Here is a 16,944-nt window from a genome sequence, read left to right on the forward strand (position 1 = left end):
GGCGAGAATAAATAACATCATTTACTAAGCAGAAAATCATACATTTTTATCTTCTTTAGTTTTCCTTTAAATGATTTTTAAATATATTCATCATTTTCAGGATACCCAGACCAAATAGGTTTTTAATTTAAAAATGAATTATTTTAAGAAAATATGTTAAAATTCTATTCAATTTTTTTATTTGCAGAAACAAAATTGAAGTAAAGCTAACAAAAAGGAACTCTTACCTTCTATTACTTTGCCTTTAGGATAACTTCCAGGGTAACCACCACTAACGAGAACAATCCCAGCAGCATAGCTATTGGGTGACCATTCCACTTTGATGTTACTTAAAGTACCTTTGACGCAAGCAAGCATTATGTCATATAGATCTGATTTCAGCAGAGGTACTATAACCTAAGTAGTAAATTTATGTTTTACACAACTAAAAAAGCATATATCACAACAGATTAAACTCTTGAGCTATGTAATCATATCAATATTTCCTTAAGCTTCTAAATGATAAATTAAAGGATTCATTTATTATATTACTAAAAAAAATTATCAATCCTGAAATGTTTTAGAAAATATTGTATCATGGCATTCTTAAAGAAGATAATGTTACATTTTATAACTTAAAAAATATTAATTTTAAAATATCTTAAGTAACATATTATAATAGATTACCAGAGCAGGGTACCACAAAGTTTATATTTTTATTTAAATAAAAATAACGAAAAAGAAAATCATTACATAAACAAAACTCCAAGTCAAATATTATTAATATATATAAATACCAGGGGTCTGTTTGGAAGAAATTCGGGTCTGTTAACAGACCCTTAACAAAATATCCTTTAATAAAAACGGACCCTTCACAAAATATTTTAACTTAAAAATGGACCCTTCACAAAATAATTTATCTTTTAATCGAACTCTTCACAAATTTGTTTATCTTCATTATTATTTTGTTAATCGAATAAACCCCTCCCAGGAAGGTGGGGGGGGAGAAGAAAGACAAATGTAAATGAACTAAGTTTTGTCTTCCGCAGACGCTTCTTCCTTTATTCGTCCGAAATTAATATTCTGCGTTCAGCAGTATAGGCTAAATACCAAATATTTGTATGTTGCATCTCTAATTTAGTAGCAGCAACTGCTGTTTATTTTTTAAAATAAAATTTTTTTATTATAATTTTACAGTGTTGAGCATAATCTTGTATGTCTTTACAATTTAAAAGTCCTTGAAAAAGTTTTTTGCAATAACAGGACCCTATTTGCACAAATTCACAAAAGCCAGACCCTGGTTGAAAGAATGTGACTTAACGTTTATTTTATATTCACAATCTAGCATTTATTTCATACATTTACCAAAAAGACTTCGTGATTGTTGACATTCAGTGAAAGTTGACTTGCTATTTTTTATTGCTTTATGTATATGATGTTTGTTTAAGCACAAGTTTCTTTCTGAAAAACTGGTAAAAAAAATTTTTTTTGACAGAAGTTTTTTTTTTATTTGACAGAAAATGAAGTTATTTTTTATGTTATTTTTGTTATTTATAAGTAAGTTATTTATATAAATAACAAAATTGTTATTTATATAATAAGTTATTTTTTGCAATTTCAGTGACTAGGGAGTGGGGGTTAGTGCAAAAGTTATAAAAAAATTACTACGCAAACAAAGTTTGAAGAATTTGATTGCAGTTTTATTTCGAATTTGGAAATATTAAAATCAAATTTAATCAATATATCAATTAATGATAAATTAAATTAATATATCAAATAACTAATTATCAAAATGCACCCTGTGATTTACACAAGAAAAATGCTGCATAACAGTGCCCGCATAGTGGTGTCATCTATGGTAAATAAATTTAATTATAATCAAGCCTATCCATTTTTACTAGAACGGATCTCAGATGGACATTAGAAATCAAATAATGCAAGATACAAGACATCAACCTAACATCAGACACGGCTATTATCTGGAAGAATCGGCTATTATCTGGAAAGACCTATTATCTGGAAAAATCTTTTTCTCTGGATTTGGGGAAGTTCTGATGATACTGGAGATGGGATTTTCAACTGTATATATGAACATATATATCACTATGAAAAACGGAAATTGATAGAAATCAACAATCATGCAATATTTCCTTGTAGATCAAAAAAATAAGAATAAATATAAGTGAGCAGAGGATGATTTGAACTTTATCTTTCATAAATTAAAGTAGGTTTTACTTTTTTTCCCTCCATTTGATGTGAAGAGGCAGATAATCAGATAAAAAAAATTTAAAAAGACTAACACATATTCTAAAAGTAAATTAATCTGATTTAATAAAAAAGATTATATAAAACATAGCCTGTCTGCTGGTGTTTTTTTCAAACACTATTAATAAATAGCTTCATTAATATTCATAGTTCATTCTTCTCACTCAAGTTGGATTTGCTTTAACTGCTCTCATCTTTTCAACAACTCTTTTAGTGTGCTTATTGAAACAGAATAAATATTTTGGAATAGAAAAAGCAGCGAGAAAGAAAAAAAATTATTAATATCTTTTAAACAAATCGCCAACACAAGAAAAAACTTTCTTAAAAAAGGAGAAGAGACAAAAAATGGAAAATAGACGTTACAGGTAACTAACTAAATTGGGAAAGAAAAATAATCATAAAAAGAATATATCTTATTTTAAGTTTAATACCTGTGTCTCAGGATCACCAAATCTACAATTAAATTCTAAAACTTTAGGACCATTCTTTGTTATCATCAATCCAGCATAAAGAACTCCAACATATGGTGTGCCATCTTTCTTCATGCCATCAATAGCTTTCTGTAAAATGTGTTCTTTGACGTACTCAAGTTCTTCAGAATTTACCAATGGACACCTACAATAAGCACCCATTCCTCCTGTGTTGGGTCCTTTATCATCATCAAGAAGGCGTTTATGATCTTGAGCTGGAGGCATCACAGAAATGGTTATTCCATCACTGAAACACAATACTGACACTTCTTCTCCAGAAAGCAGCTCTTCTATGACAATAGTTTGACTAGCTGATGCCAATCCTTTATCCTACAAATTCAAAATAAATATTATGAAGCCATTGATGGTAGTTTGGTACATAATTTACATCACACTATGATACATTTGATAAATGATGTATGATAAAAATTTTAGTTTATTCACTGGTAGCAATTTTAGAAAGATTTAAGAAAGAAGGGGCTAGCGTGGACAATTATAATAAATTTTGCAAAAAAAGTTTATTGAACCTAATTTGAAAAAATCTTTTTCTTTAAATAAAAATTTGAATGCTTTATCGTCAATCTGAATGGCATAACTCGTTTTTTCCCCCTCCTTTATTTAACCTACTGTTACTTAAAATAAGTTAATAATTACAATATTGTTACTTATAGCAAGTAAAATTTCTTTTTTTCGTTTTTGGAAGGGGGGTGGAGTTTTATTTGATAAAAACAAATTTTCTATTTTAAAAATTCATTCATTTTTTACTATTAATTGAAACAGCAGTAAACTATTTATAATGAAAATATTTAAAAATTAATAAATAAATTTATATGCAAACAGAAAATGAAATTATCATAAATTATTTGAAATTTAATTTTACCAACCTCCTTCAGATCATCCACAGCTTTCACAGCTTCTTCTCTACAACTAGCCACGATAACTCCTTTTCCAGCAGCTAAGCCACTAGCTTTAACAACTAGTGCCTCATATGGAGCACTAAATTTTAAAACAAAATGAATATGAAGAACTTTCAAAAAATTAAAATTAACAGAAATGATATACTGCTTATTGTTGATTCCAATACTTAATAAATACAGGTTTACTTATTTTAAATCACTAATCAAACAACATAAAAAAATAAAAAAGAGAAAAAGTAATAATTAAATATGATTATAAATTTAAAAGCCTCTAAAAAGATATAGCTTATATTTAAAAAAAAAAAAAAAAAAAAAAACAGCAATTACTTTTTTTTAAAAAATTGTGGTACAAATTATGTAGATTTTTAGAAGAATATTTTTAAACATTTCCTGCATCATCAGAATAACAAAATAAATTAAACAAAGAAGATTTTTAAGCACAAGAATATTTAAACTATAAAAACTTTAATGAACTTTTGAACCAAGTTAAATATTAAAATTCAAATTTTGCTAATCAAGCAAGTATGTTAATATTAAAAAACCCTTCAGTAAATTAAAAATTGTTGTTTGTGTTTAAATAGAGTGTCAAATGTAGATTCAGTAAAATAAAAATATAAATGTAGTCATCAATTTAACTTTTAGTATATTTGTCAAGTTTAAATTTGAAACATTATTTCCCTAAATGTAGATGTTGCGGTTAAAAAAAAAATCAACCGCTTCATGAAATCAAGTGTTCTCAGGACGAATGTGATCTTAATAAGCAGCAGGCACTGTACTTTTAACTTTAAATAAAATTTTCCCTCAGAATGAATGGCAACCTATTTATTAGATTTTCAACATTTAACCAGACACTAAAATCTTTATTAAACTATCATGAAAATGATTAAACTTATTGCTTTTTTTTTTTCTTAAGTAATAAAAAAATTTCAAGCAAAAGCAGTTATCTGATTTTCAAACATAAAAAACATTACATATTTAATTAGTTAAAGTGAATAACAAATTTTATATTATTCCAATGAATTAGAAATTTTAAAACATACAATGAACATAAATATATTTTGCATGACATTTCAAACCAAAGGCACCCTTACTTTAAAATATGATCTTTTGCTTCATCAGCATTAGTAAATGATTTCCAACGTGCGGTAGGAATTTGGTATTTATCCATAAACTGTTTTGCAAACTCTTTACTAGCTTCAATTTGAGCTGCTTTTTTACATGGTCCAAAACAAGGGATCCCAGCTTGAGCAAGAGAGTCAGAAAGTCCTAATTCACAACAAAAATAGTTTTAAAAATATTCCATACAAGAAAATTTTTTAAAACTAAATTTTAAAAATAAAATTATTGAAAGCACAGTTGCCATAACCAAAGTGTTGAAGCTAAATATTGTACATTATGACTTTTTTAAAAAAGTTAAACAAAATTGAAATATTTTTCAAGTTAAACAAAATTTATTTTTGTCTATGCACAGCACATTACCTCTATTTAACTATACTTACAATTTTAACCTATTCTTTTATACTAAAATATTTTTATTTATTTATTTTTGTTATTACAGTAGGGAACCGATTATCCGAAACGATCTGGACCATCGATATTCCGGATAACTGATTTTTCCGGTTTTCTGAATCGCTACGAAAAGTCGCTTTTTTTATTGTAAAACCCAACTAAAAAAAAATAAAAAATTGGAAATAATCCTAAAAACAAGAAAAAACGATGAAGTAATACACTAATGATTATTTCCAAAATGATGATAAGGTAAAGATTTTTCAAAAAAGAACGAAAAATCCTAAATTCTTATGAGAGAAAAAAAAAACTTCAAAAAATGGCGGGAAAATTTATCGAATTTCGTTCCGGCTTTTAGGTTTTCCGGTTTTCTGATTTCCGGATAACGGGTTCTGTACTGCACCTCTTCTAATATGCGAATACCCTTTTGAAACATAGATTTTTAAAAATACAATATTTTTGATAAAAAAAATTCAAGGAAATTGCAAAATAAGTAGTTATTAAAGAAATACATATGTGTTGACAACTGAGCAGAAAAAGTTTTAGTAGTTCACAAAAATATTTAAAACACTGCTTCTAATAAATGCACACTTATAATAAGAAGTTTAATTCTTTATGAAAAATAAATTAAGCGATTACAGGCAAAGAAAACAATAACCATTTAGCTTCAATAAAACTTAAAACATATTTACTTCAAAAGCACTTTTGTAATATGTATATATTTGAACACAAATAAAGAAATTGTTCTTTTCAAAAAATATATTTAACTAAATAAATTAAGAACTTTTATAATAAAAATTCATGAATTGATTTGTTTTAAAATCGAAAGATTTTATCGTCAAACAATTAAAATGTGTAATTTGCATAAAGAATCATTAAAGTTGAATGCAAGAGTTTTGCATCAAATTTTAATAATTGTAGGTTATATTTACTTCTGTTTGAGACACACAGTATTATATACTATAAGAGAAGTAATACAAATTAACACAGTATTATATTAAACTAAGAGAAGTAATCAATTCATGAATTGATTTGCTTTTAAAATCGAAAGATTTTATCGTCAAGCAATTAAAATGTGTAATTTGCATAAAGAATCATTAAAGTTGAATGTAAGAGTTTTGTATCAAATTTTAATAATTGTAGGTTATATTTACTTTTGTTTGAGACACACAGTATTATATACTATAAGAGAAGTATTACAAAAAAAATAATAATTTTAAAAAAAAATTAGATTTAAAACTAAGGCAAGCAATTCAAGCATCCCGAATAAAAAACATAATAATACAGCACACTCTCGATTATCCGTGCGCGGATTATCCGGTTTGTGGATTATCCGTGCTCATTCCGGAGTCACGCAAAAAATATGAAGAGAAACATTTTCAAGATTAAAAAAATTTGATTCATGAAGTTATAACACTACCAAATTTTTGGAAGCAATATTCGTTATCGGATTGAAGTATATGGAACATCAGCAACATGGTCAAAGGTAAAATTGTCTACGTTATCACGATCTTGGAGAAAGATCATACCGCTTGATGAACAATCCTCTTCAGATGTTCAAGAAAAATATGATAACAGTATTCTCGAACAAGCAAAAGAAATCTAAGGTTTCGAAATTCTTGATGAAGAAAATTTAGAAGATTGGTTTCAAAGTGATGCATGTGAGCCTGGCTTCCAGTATTTGACTGATGAAGACATCGTTATGTTGTTAAATCAAATAGTGATGATAGTAACTGATGCAGAAGATGTAGTAAATGAATGAAATACAATTTCTCATTCTGCTGCTCTGTGGAAACTTTATTAGATTATATGGGAGGATTTGATTACGGTGACATTACTGCGGTTCGTAAAATATGTGTATCGATATATGGCGAAGACGCATTACACATTTTTCAATAAGGAAAATTCCTAGTTTGATGTTATGCATGCAAATGTCAGTAATTGTTATATTTTTTGTACTGATGTTGAATTTTTCTTTAATAAAAGGAGTTTTCGGATTATCCGTGTTTTTCGATTGTCCGTGCGACCTGTCCCGGTGATTAACCCGGATAATCGGGAGTGCACTGTATTTTCATTTTAACCAAACAAAGAATAACAGGAAATTGAAGAATCTAAAAACAAATTTAATCAATACCATTTGCTAAAGGATCCTCAGGTCCAACAACAACAAGGCTAATATTTTTGGACTCACACCACTGAGACACCTGTGCATGGTCTTTTACATCTAAGCCTGATTCAGAAAATGAAATAAAATTATTCAAACATCAGCTAAAAAAATAAATAATGAAAAATTTAATAACATATAGTGAAAAGAACAGTTTAGAAAAAAAAAGGACTAACAAAAAGGAAAAAATTTTAATGAATGATAAAGAATAAGCACTTTAATTAATTGCAATGCATGGACCACATTAGGAACCGAAGTTTCAAGTTAATTTTTCAAATCTAACATCTACTAAACATCTGCTAAAAAAATAAATAATGAAAAATTTAATAACATATAGTGAAAAGAACAGTTTAGAAAAAAAAAGGACTAACAAAAAGGAAAAAATTTTAATGAATGATAAAGAATAAGCACTTTAATTAATTGCAATGCATGGACCACATTAGGAACCGAAGTTTCAAGTTAATTTTTTTTTAAATTATAAACATCTCAAAAGTTTCATGATTTATTTGCAGTTAATTGCTTTAATGTTTTATAATAGGTTGTGGAGCAACGAACAAGTAACGCCACCTAGCGAGAATCTAGAGAAAAACTCAGAGACAGTGAGAGAATGTGAATGAACGGTAGAAAGCCTGCCATGCAGAGCTCTTTATTTTTTTTCTTCTTCATATATGTTTTATATGTTATGTTGGTGACTGTGCTGAATGCTAACTATAGTCATGTTGTTCAAAATAAAATAAAAGTTAGCTGGCTGCTGTTTTATTCCCCCCCCCCCTGCACCACACTTCACAAGGTTCGAAAACATTAGCGCTGAATTTTTATGTGATCATTAGTACAATATTGCCAAAATAACTTTAACTTTTTACAAGTGATTTATCTAATCAATTGAATAGTTTGAAGCAAGTCAAGTTAGGTGATTATTAATCACATAAACTACAGGGTAAAAAAATATATATATAACCTTGGCAGGTTTTTTGGATTTTATAGGATTTTTTGTCTAAGGGGCTTTTTAAGATTTATTTTTTCTCCTTTTAAAAGTATTTGTTTCTGAAGGGCAAGGGAGAAGTACCTTCTTTAAAAGAATTACATTGATAAAAGTAATTATACTTTAATTAACTTAATATGCAAGCAATTTAAATTTAAATAATATAAATAAATCAGAATCATTTGAATTTAAATAACATAAATTAACCACATTCATAGAGCACCTAACATCACAACACAAAATGTAATATGTTTACACCTACATATATAACATATTTGAGAATTATTTCATAGGATTAATTTGTATCTCTATTTTTCCCTTAAGAACATTTATTTTTTTATGCTGGGAAATGTTATGAATAACATACAAGCATAAATGACAGATGTATCTATAGCTGCTGAGTTATGACTCCATATATTTGAAAGTGAACATTTTTGGCCTTATAAGAAGAATATTGATAAAAGATTAAACCAAGCTGTTCTTCTTATTTATTATTTAGCAAGCATGGTGAATCTTAAATATATAGGGAAATTATTAAACACTGATATGTCACAAAAAGCTGAAGAATGGTTAGAAAAAGAACACCAAAAATGGTTCTAAGTTCTTTAAGTTAAAACACCCCAAATTATATCTAATGCTGATGTAGTTAAAAAATTTAATGCAGCACAGTTGTGAAAATTAATTTAAATGTGTGCTAGTGATAAAGATATTAAAGATTTTTGTCATTTTATGATAGCACTAAGCTATAAGTGTCTGTCTAGCTCTGTATCACTGAAATGAGTATTTTCAATGCATAAATTGAAGTGGTCAAAACTTTCAAATGGATGAAGAATAGAAAAAGTATTGAAATTATTTAAAATTCACAAATATTTAAGATTAAAAATTATAGCACTATTAACAAGATTGATTTATGATGCATTAAATATGTATTTGTGATAAATTAAATTAAATCTGTATGAAGTATCTGTTCTTGCGTATAATTTATGGTCGAATTATTAAATATTTATACTGAAAATTAACAGAAAAACAGATTTTACATATGAAACCTTTGTTCAGTTACTTAAGGCTTACACAGATCATTTTTTTAAATATTGTTGTGTCAGTTTTTTTAAAATTATTATATGTGTTTTCTTTGCTTATTTAGACTATGTATATTTCAATACAGTAGGAAACTCTTTTAAAAATAAAATTATAAATATCATACATTTGTTTGTAAATATTAAAAAATAATGTCACCAATTTAAAAAACACAATAAAACCTGCTTTAGTGTGGTCCTTCAAAAATAACCTGGGATTTTTTCTTTTTGATTGAGGGGTTTTTGCAACATAAACATATAAATTCATAATTATTTATTGATGCATAAATTATGCTTCCAAAAATAGTTTAGTAATAACATACATAAAATAACTAAAAAAATGAATACTCAATATCTGTCCAATAATTTAATTTAGATAGAAGAATTGTAATTATTCACTTTAAATTTACAAATCTATTCGATTGTAATTCGAAAAATTTGGTTATTATAATTTTTTTTTTTAAATTTATTTTTTCATTCTGGCATCATCACACTATTAGAACTTTCATGCTACACATATACTTACTGATGTTTGAGATTTTTTCACTTGATTCTGTTCCTGCATTTCCAGGTGCAACATAAATGTGATCAACTTTAGGAGACAGTGATAATTTCCATGCAAGTGCATGTTCTCTACCACCACCTCCAATTAGTAAAATAGAATCACCCATTCTAAAATCAACAAAGAAAATTATGATTAGAGATTTTAAAATAAAATTTAATTATTAATGTTTGGAAAAGTAAAGAAAAATCTAAAGAATAATTATTAATATTCTTCAGATATTTTATAATATTCTTCAGATTGAATATTTAACACAAAGGCTAAATGTTATTTAAGACCTAATAAATTTTCGTTAATAATTTGTAATGATTTTTAAACAAATCTATTATATCTTGAAAGATGTGAGACCACAGACCAAATTTCAATTATTCCTTAACTTAACTGTTCTTTTTAAAATATATATATATATAAACTAATTACAGTGAAAAATTGCAATGCAGAAACTGATTAAATAAATTATTTAAATTCGGCAGCCCATCTCCATAGCTTTTATATGCAACTTAATAAGGTACAATAAAAATTGCTATCCTACTGTCATAAGAAAAGTTAGTTTTAATATTCAAGCATTTTCCTGTAACTTGTATCATCCTCAAAAAAATAATATTTATTATTATTTTATTTTTTTCATATGCCTTTAAATTTTATGAGGTTTTAATAAATATCAAATTTAAGAGAATTAGTAGTATTTACTCCAAAGAATGAATAAAAATAATTTTTAATTTTATTTTATTCTAAATGAATCAATTTTAAAAAATTTATAAAATTTGCTGGGAATTTTTTTTTATCTATATCTGAGCTAAAATAATCCCTAAATTTTAGCAACTTTTGGGCAGTGGCACACGAGAAATTACAAAAATCATCACAAAAAGGGATCAACTTGAAGAATATAACTCGTAGCCCTCTCTGGACAAATATTTACATAATTTTCTTCTTGAATTGCATTGGCAATAAAAGTTGGCAGAAACAGATACAAATACTGAAATATATAATTATTTGATGACAAATTCAGTCTTGTAAGTAAGAGATTAAACTGCTTATTAAGAGTGCAAAATTCACAACTAAAAAAATTTTCCGTAATCAACTTTTTCCCTATTTCAAAAAAACATAGAAAAACATCAACTTCAAAAGCTATCTTAATTTACATTATCATAAATTACATAAAATAATATTTAAGACAAATAATTTATAACATAAAAAAAATATATTATTTATTATATAGCTTAAATATCAAAATAGAAGGAAAAATGTTGAATATATTCAACTAAAGTCTGGTCTTTTTTAGTTTACTGAAGTAGCTTCCTAAATTAAAGAATTAAACAAATTCTTGTATGTTTTTAAAATTATTATGTACAATGAAAATAAAACTTTTATTATGAAAAAATAAATTTTAAACTGTTTTCCCTTTACTTTAATAAAGTCATAATCTCTTGCAGTTAAAAATTTAACATTTAAAATATCAATTGATTTCATAATAGTATTAATAAATTATAATTTAATATTTTTATGCAAAATATTAGGGGTTGTTTACTAAAATGTTTGCATCAGATTGTTTATTTATAAACAAATTATTTGATTGATAAAAGTAAACATACAATAGTATAAAATAATAAAATATATATAGAAATTTGTGGCCTTGAAAAGGAGTAATTCCTTCTAAGCTCTTTAGAGCATGTACAACATGTTTGGATAAATTAACTAATTATAAGTCAGTTAAATTATCGTAAACAATGGCAAATAATTTTATAGCAAGCTTGATTACCACATTAAAAACCAATTAACATGATAAAAATAAATTTTTACAAAGTAAATAAAACTTAGGGGGAAAAATACATCCTTCATTGAAAATTAACTATTTTCGACTATTATAATTTAATCATTGAGTTATTTGGTATTTAAATCAGTGCTACATTCTTCTTAAAGCTTAAGTTATATTTTAATAATGAAAACCATTAAAAAATATTACATTTTTAATTAATTAACTTTTAGTTGCAATGCTAATACATGAAGCAATTTTTTCGATCATAAACACTTAGAAAATACTTAATAAATAATATATATACAGCTCAGGTTTAACGATAAAAATTTAATTTTTTTGCTTCGTGAAATTTATTTGAATTGTCAAGAATAATTTATTATAAAATAAACAAATGTACTTTTAAAACTGCCGGTCACGTGTTGATGAGGTGTTGATATTGATCGAATGATAATGCTTGATTGATATATTGATTATGTGTTTTTAAACGTTATTGGCTGCCTAATTTTGTAAAATTTATACTTCATATAACTTTGACAACCGCTGATAAAGCCTCAGAAATCATAGAAGAAGAAGAAAAAAAAGTGCGGTGCAGTGAGGTTGGTTTGCTTTGGTTGTTTACGTACATTTCAATTTTTGTTAGTGGATTTTACAATGATCTTTTATAAATTTGGAGTCCCGCAGTGGACTGATCGTTAAGACACGATTCCCAGTAGATCACCGAAGTCAAGCATCACTGGCTACGGTCAGTGTGCGGGTGGGTGACCACTTGGATCAGTCTGCGTAGGGACCGAGGGTGTGCGGTATTGGTCCTCGTTAAACTGTGATACCGTAAAGTGCTCGACTTCGCGCGCAGGTCATCGGGCTACCGAAGCGGGGTTGCCATCCCCTCCGCAGAGGATCAAAATTGTGATGGCATGTCTTCGGATCATACTCCGGGATGTTTCCCAGACCGTCGCCAATAGCCCATTGTGCAGCTCTAGTGCGACGTAAATTAACAACATTAACAATATAAATTTGGAATCAAAATTGTTAAAACAAGAATATAGAATTATATGTTTCTAGATTTTTGTTTTGGTAATTTTGATACCAATCATACCTATGGAAAAACTCTCGTAAGAGAGAGTCATTGTTGTTGTTGTTGTTAATTTACGTCGCACTAGAGCTGCACAATGGGCTATTGGCGACGGTCTGGGAAACATCCCGGAGGATGATCCGAAGACATGCCATCACAATTTTGATCCTCTGCGGAGGGGATGGCACCCTCGCTTCGGTAGCCCGACGACCTGTGCGTGAAGTCGAGCACTTTACGGTAGCACAGTTTAACGAGGATCAATACCGCTCACCTCGGTCCCTACGCAGACTGATCCAAGTGGTCACCCACCCGCACACTGACCGTAGCCAGTGATGCTTGACTTCGGTGATCAGCCGGTCAGTTCACTGCGGGGCAAGAGAGAGTCATGAGTGTCAGGCTTGTATACAGGCAGTGAAAAGAAATTCAGCAAACTTATTTTAGTGTGAGGCTAGAAGGCTTCCACTTGCCGAAGCCGATTTGCTTATAATTCCCACTGAATTTACTACATTAGTGAATATTTTTGGTTTTAATTTCTCTACGCGTCAAACATGGATATACTCCATGAATAACTTGTGCCGTAAAAAAGGGCATTGTTTTAAAGAAACGTTTATATTTTCGTGACTAGTACGTTGAATTCATTGAAACAAAATTAGACATTTAAGAAAAATATGTTTAAAAAAACATGTCTAGCAAAAATATTATATAGAAATATGAGTAGAGCAAAAGTATTCATTTCTATTTTTAAAATGAGAAATCAAATTTATTGCGACAAGCAATGTCTTACTATTACTTCGCAATTGCGAAGTATTAGTAAGACATTGTCTAATAGTTAACTATTACAAAATTCATTTTGCTAATTAGTAAACATTATCTTGAATAAAAATTTAACAGGAAATTTTTTTTTAAAATGCTTAATGCAATTTTTAATGTTAATTAAAAAATTTTTAAATGTTCAAATTCCAGTAAAGTGTATTGTAGAGAAATATTGAAAAAAGAATCACACCCTAAAATTTATAATTTTTTTAAATCTTAATTTTTTCTCATTTAAAAGAATTGTTCAGATTTTTATTTTGAACATTAAAATATGTATACTGTTGAATTTGCTTAAAAAAACTGAGAAACACATTTAAACAGAGGCGATATTTTCGATATTTCACTAACTTATTTACAAACTTGTAGTGTCCTAGTACGCATAGTAAAGTTTAATTTCTTCATGTGTGGTTACAGATGGCTGATAGGAAAGACCAACCTTTTAACATGAAGAAAAATATGATAATCTATAAAATTAGAAGGAAGCAGCCGTGAAAATTTACTTCACACATCATTCTTTGAATGGTACATAATATGACCATAATATGGATTGCTTTGTGAAAAGTTAAATTAAAGAAGGTTTTTCATAAATTTCGGTAGCCTGAGGCTGCAATTCCAATAGCCCTTTCCTTAATTCTGTCCGGGGTCTGCCATTCTGCCAACAATATGAAAGCGCACCATTTCACTACACTAAAGTCACGATGTTTTAACTGAAAAGACTTTTGAAGATCTGAAGAGAAAAATAAACCTCCCCCTTTTTTTTTCTTCCTTGCTTTACTTGTATAACCATAGAAAATAAAACGTTGTAATATTACATGGTGAAAATTTCGTTATTTCACCATCGGTCGACGATTTTCACTTGTTCTGTAACTAATTCTACTATAATATTTAACTAATTTTTGTAATAAAAATAAATTTTAAACGCATTACCTCGTTTAATAAAAACGATTGTAAATAAAGCGTAAATGTTTTAATAAAATGTACATTCATGTAAATTTAATGAAATGAAATGTATGTACATTCATGTACACTCCTTGGTCATTTGGGGAATTACAATAGCTCCAAATGACCAAACAATACGAGACGAGTACTTGAGTGTGCGTACACTTAAAATATTTACTATATCTATCAATGTGTTTTATTAGATTAACTAACAAAGTTAATTTAAACCAAATTTAATTTATTGACCGCAGAGCTTATATATTATCACCTACTTTCTGAACTTTATCGGACAGGAGAAAAGATTTATAATTATTATTTATTTATTTATTTAATTATTTATTTAAATATTTATTTAATTATTTATTTTATTATTAATTTAATTATTTATTTTATTCTTAAATTAGAATTATTACAATTAAAAATATTAAATGATTACATTTATTGTGTAAATAATATAAAATATGAACTTACTCTACCAGTGGCTGAATATTCGTCAGGAACGCAAGTGATTTAATTTGTAATATTACCGGGGATATTTTTTTATCTTCCTTATAATCTTATCTTGACCTTTACATCTTATTTCAATTTCAACACTAAGACTTATTTTACTCGTAAGAGACAGATATTAACAAACGAAAGCGATAAGATATAAACCACTTTATCTTAGAACTACTATCTATTAGCGTTCTTACAGAGATTATTTTGTATGCTCCTAGTTGAATTGCAAACGTATTTTGTTTAAAAAAAAATTTAACGTGATCTTCATGGATTAAAATTATTATAGAAAACAAGTTTTAAATTTCAAAAAAATTATTTTAGACAATTTTTTAAAAAAAAATTGTTAAAAAAAATTTTTTTAAAAAAAAAATTGTTAATTTATTAAAGTTTAACCACGAAGTCGTTTTTTAAATTTCCGATTTTCGTATGTTTGCTGGGTTTTACAAATTGCTCTTTTTCATCTACTTCTTTCCATTTTTTTTCTTTTTTAGATGTAAAAAGAAAAAAAAAAAAAACATTTAGTTTTGTTTTATTTAGAAAAAGTGTATCAGGATTTATTTATTAATATTCTTTTTTTTTCCATTTTTTTATTTTCAATTTTATTTTGTTTTGAATTTCACTACACTGAATTTTTTTGTAAATAAACAATGCCTTTTACAATTGCGATGAATCGTTTATTTTCTTTTCTTAAATTAATAAACAAATTTATCAAACAACATAATTAAAAAAAAAACTTTCTAACCCCTACGCTATTAATTAAGTTCTAACCATATTTTTGAAAGATGATTTGTTTATTAGCATCTGAGTGTGTAAAAGCCAATTATAATGAAAAATATAGAAAAGTAATATTGCTAATAATTCATATCTCCTTTACATTGGAAAAGAGAGAGTATTGTTGGAGGGAGTCCTATAAAGTTGTGTTGCATAGCTGTCAAGAAAGGGTTAAATATGAGGTTTCTCAACCAGTGGCACGATGTTTAAACTCTTAATATGCTTTAAAGGTAAGATAATCTTATGGCTAAAAAAATAAAACGATTGACGTTAGTCTGATGGATTTATTATGAAAAAATATATATGCATACTTAATTAAAAATATTGTATCACTTGATTAAATTTACTGATAAATCATTTAATGTAGTGTTATACATTACTCCAAAGTAAGCTTACTAAAGTATTTGCAAAAAAAAAAAAAATAATAATAATAATAATAATAATTAAAGTCAGTTGATATGTTTCCTAGTGGGAAGAAAGAAATTGTGTCCTTTTTAGTGTATCCTGAGCTGTGATTAAAGCTCCAGTCTGAGTTTTGATGACAATTATTTTTATCGCTATACGTGATAAATAGACTGTTTTCTCATCCTTATTTCATACAAGAGCATTTGTGTACAGGGTGTGCCGTAATGACTGCTCTTTATATATAATTTTAGAATCCTTATTAAAAATGTCAAATTATATACATTAAGGGGTCTTGAATTAATATTTAAAGGAAGAAATAAACAAAGGCGCAAATAAACTCGAACTTATCATTAGTAAATAAGACGTGATTTACTAAATCAAAACCAGTTTGATTGCCTGGTAAAACTTGAAGGTGTTTTTAACAATAGCATTTCAATTACTCTGATTTTTCTTCAGAAAATTGCACTGGTTTTGATTTTTTAAGTACTTTTATAGCAGTGATTTGTTAAGTGATTCCACAGTGATTTTTCTCTCTTCGCCATTAAATATTAATTTGTGTATTTGCTTTGTTTAACTTCTAAAAGAATTTCAAGGAATCAAAAAATATAGAGAAGGGGCGGTGATTACAGAACATCTTGATTCTACAATACAAATCACCAGGATTGGCAAGTGGGTACTATTTAGGATATATTGAAAATTTGTAGCATGTAGCATTATAAATGATTAAATCTTTTCAAGGTAATAACGGACTTTCCTATAAATTTAAAAT

The 16,944-nt window shown here is 27.3% G+C and overlaps 1 protein-coding gene across 4 annotated transcripts in view; it reads right to left on the bottom strand.

Annotated features, from left to right (window-relative positions):
• Window positions 1–15,119, bottom strand: part of LOC107443075 (trifunctional purine biosynthetic protein adenosine-3 Gart) — a 48,213-nt gene extending 33,094 nt beyond the window's left edge. Inside the window, exons 1-7 of one of the 4 annotated variants that reach the window (XM_043046385.2) lie at window positions 14,973–15,119; window positions 9,886–10,031; window positions 7,272–7,367; window positions 4,723–4,897; window positions 3,599–3,710; window positions 2,676–3,044; window positions 228–396 (exon numbers count right to left, since the gene is read on the bottom strand). In XM_043046385.2, coding sequence (XP_042902319.1) covers window positions 228–396; window positions 2,676–3,044; window positions 3,599–3,710; window positions 4,723–4,897; window positions 7,272–7,367; window positions 9,886–10,030 — 1,066 coding nt within the window. In that variant the 5' untranslated portion in view covers window position 10,031; window positions 14,973–15,119. Of the gene's footprint in view, window positions 1–227; window positions 397–2,675; window positions 3,045–3,598; window positions 3,711–4,722; window positions 4,898–7,271; window positions 7,368–9,885; window positions 10,032–11,884; window positions 12,193–14,972 lie in introns of those variants that run through there. The other 3 variants (XM_043046384.2, XM_043046386.2, XM_071186631.1) reach the window with 3 other exon arrangements.
• Between the last annotated feature and the right edge of the window lie 1,825 nt (window positions 15,120–16,944).

The sequence above is a fragment of the Parasteatoda tepidariorum genome, chromosome 10 (assembly GCF_043381705.1).
Source record: "Parasteatoda tepidariorum isolate YZ-2023 chromosome 10, CAS_Ptep_4.0, whole genome shotgun sequence".
NCBI lineage: Eukaryota > Metazoa > Arthropoda > Arachnida > Araneae > Theridiidae > Parasteatoda > Parasteatoda tepidariorum.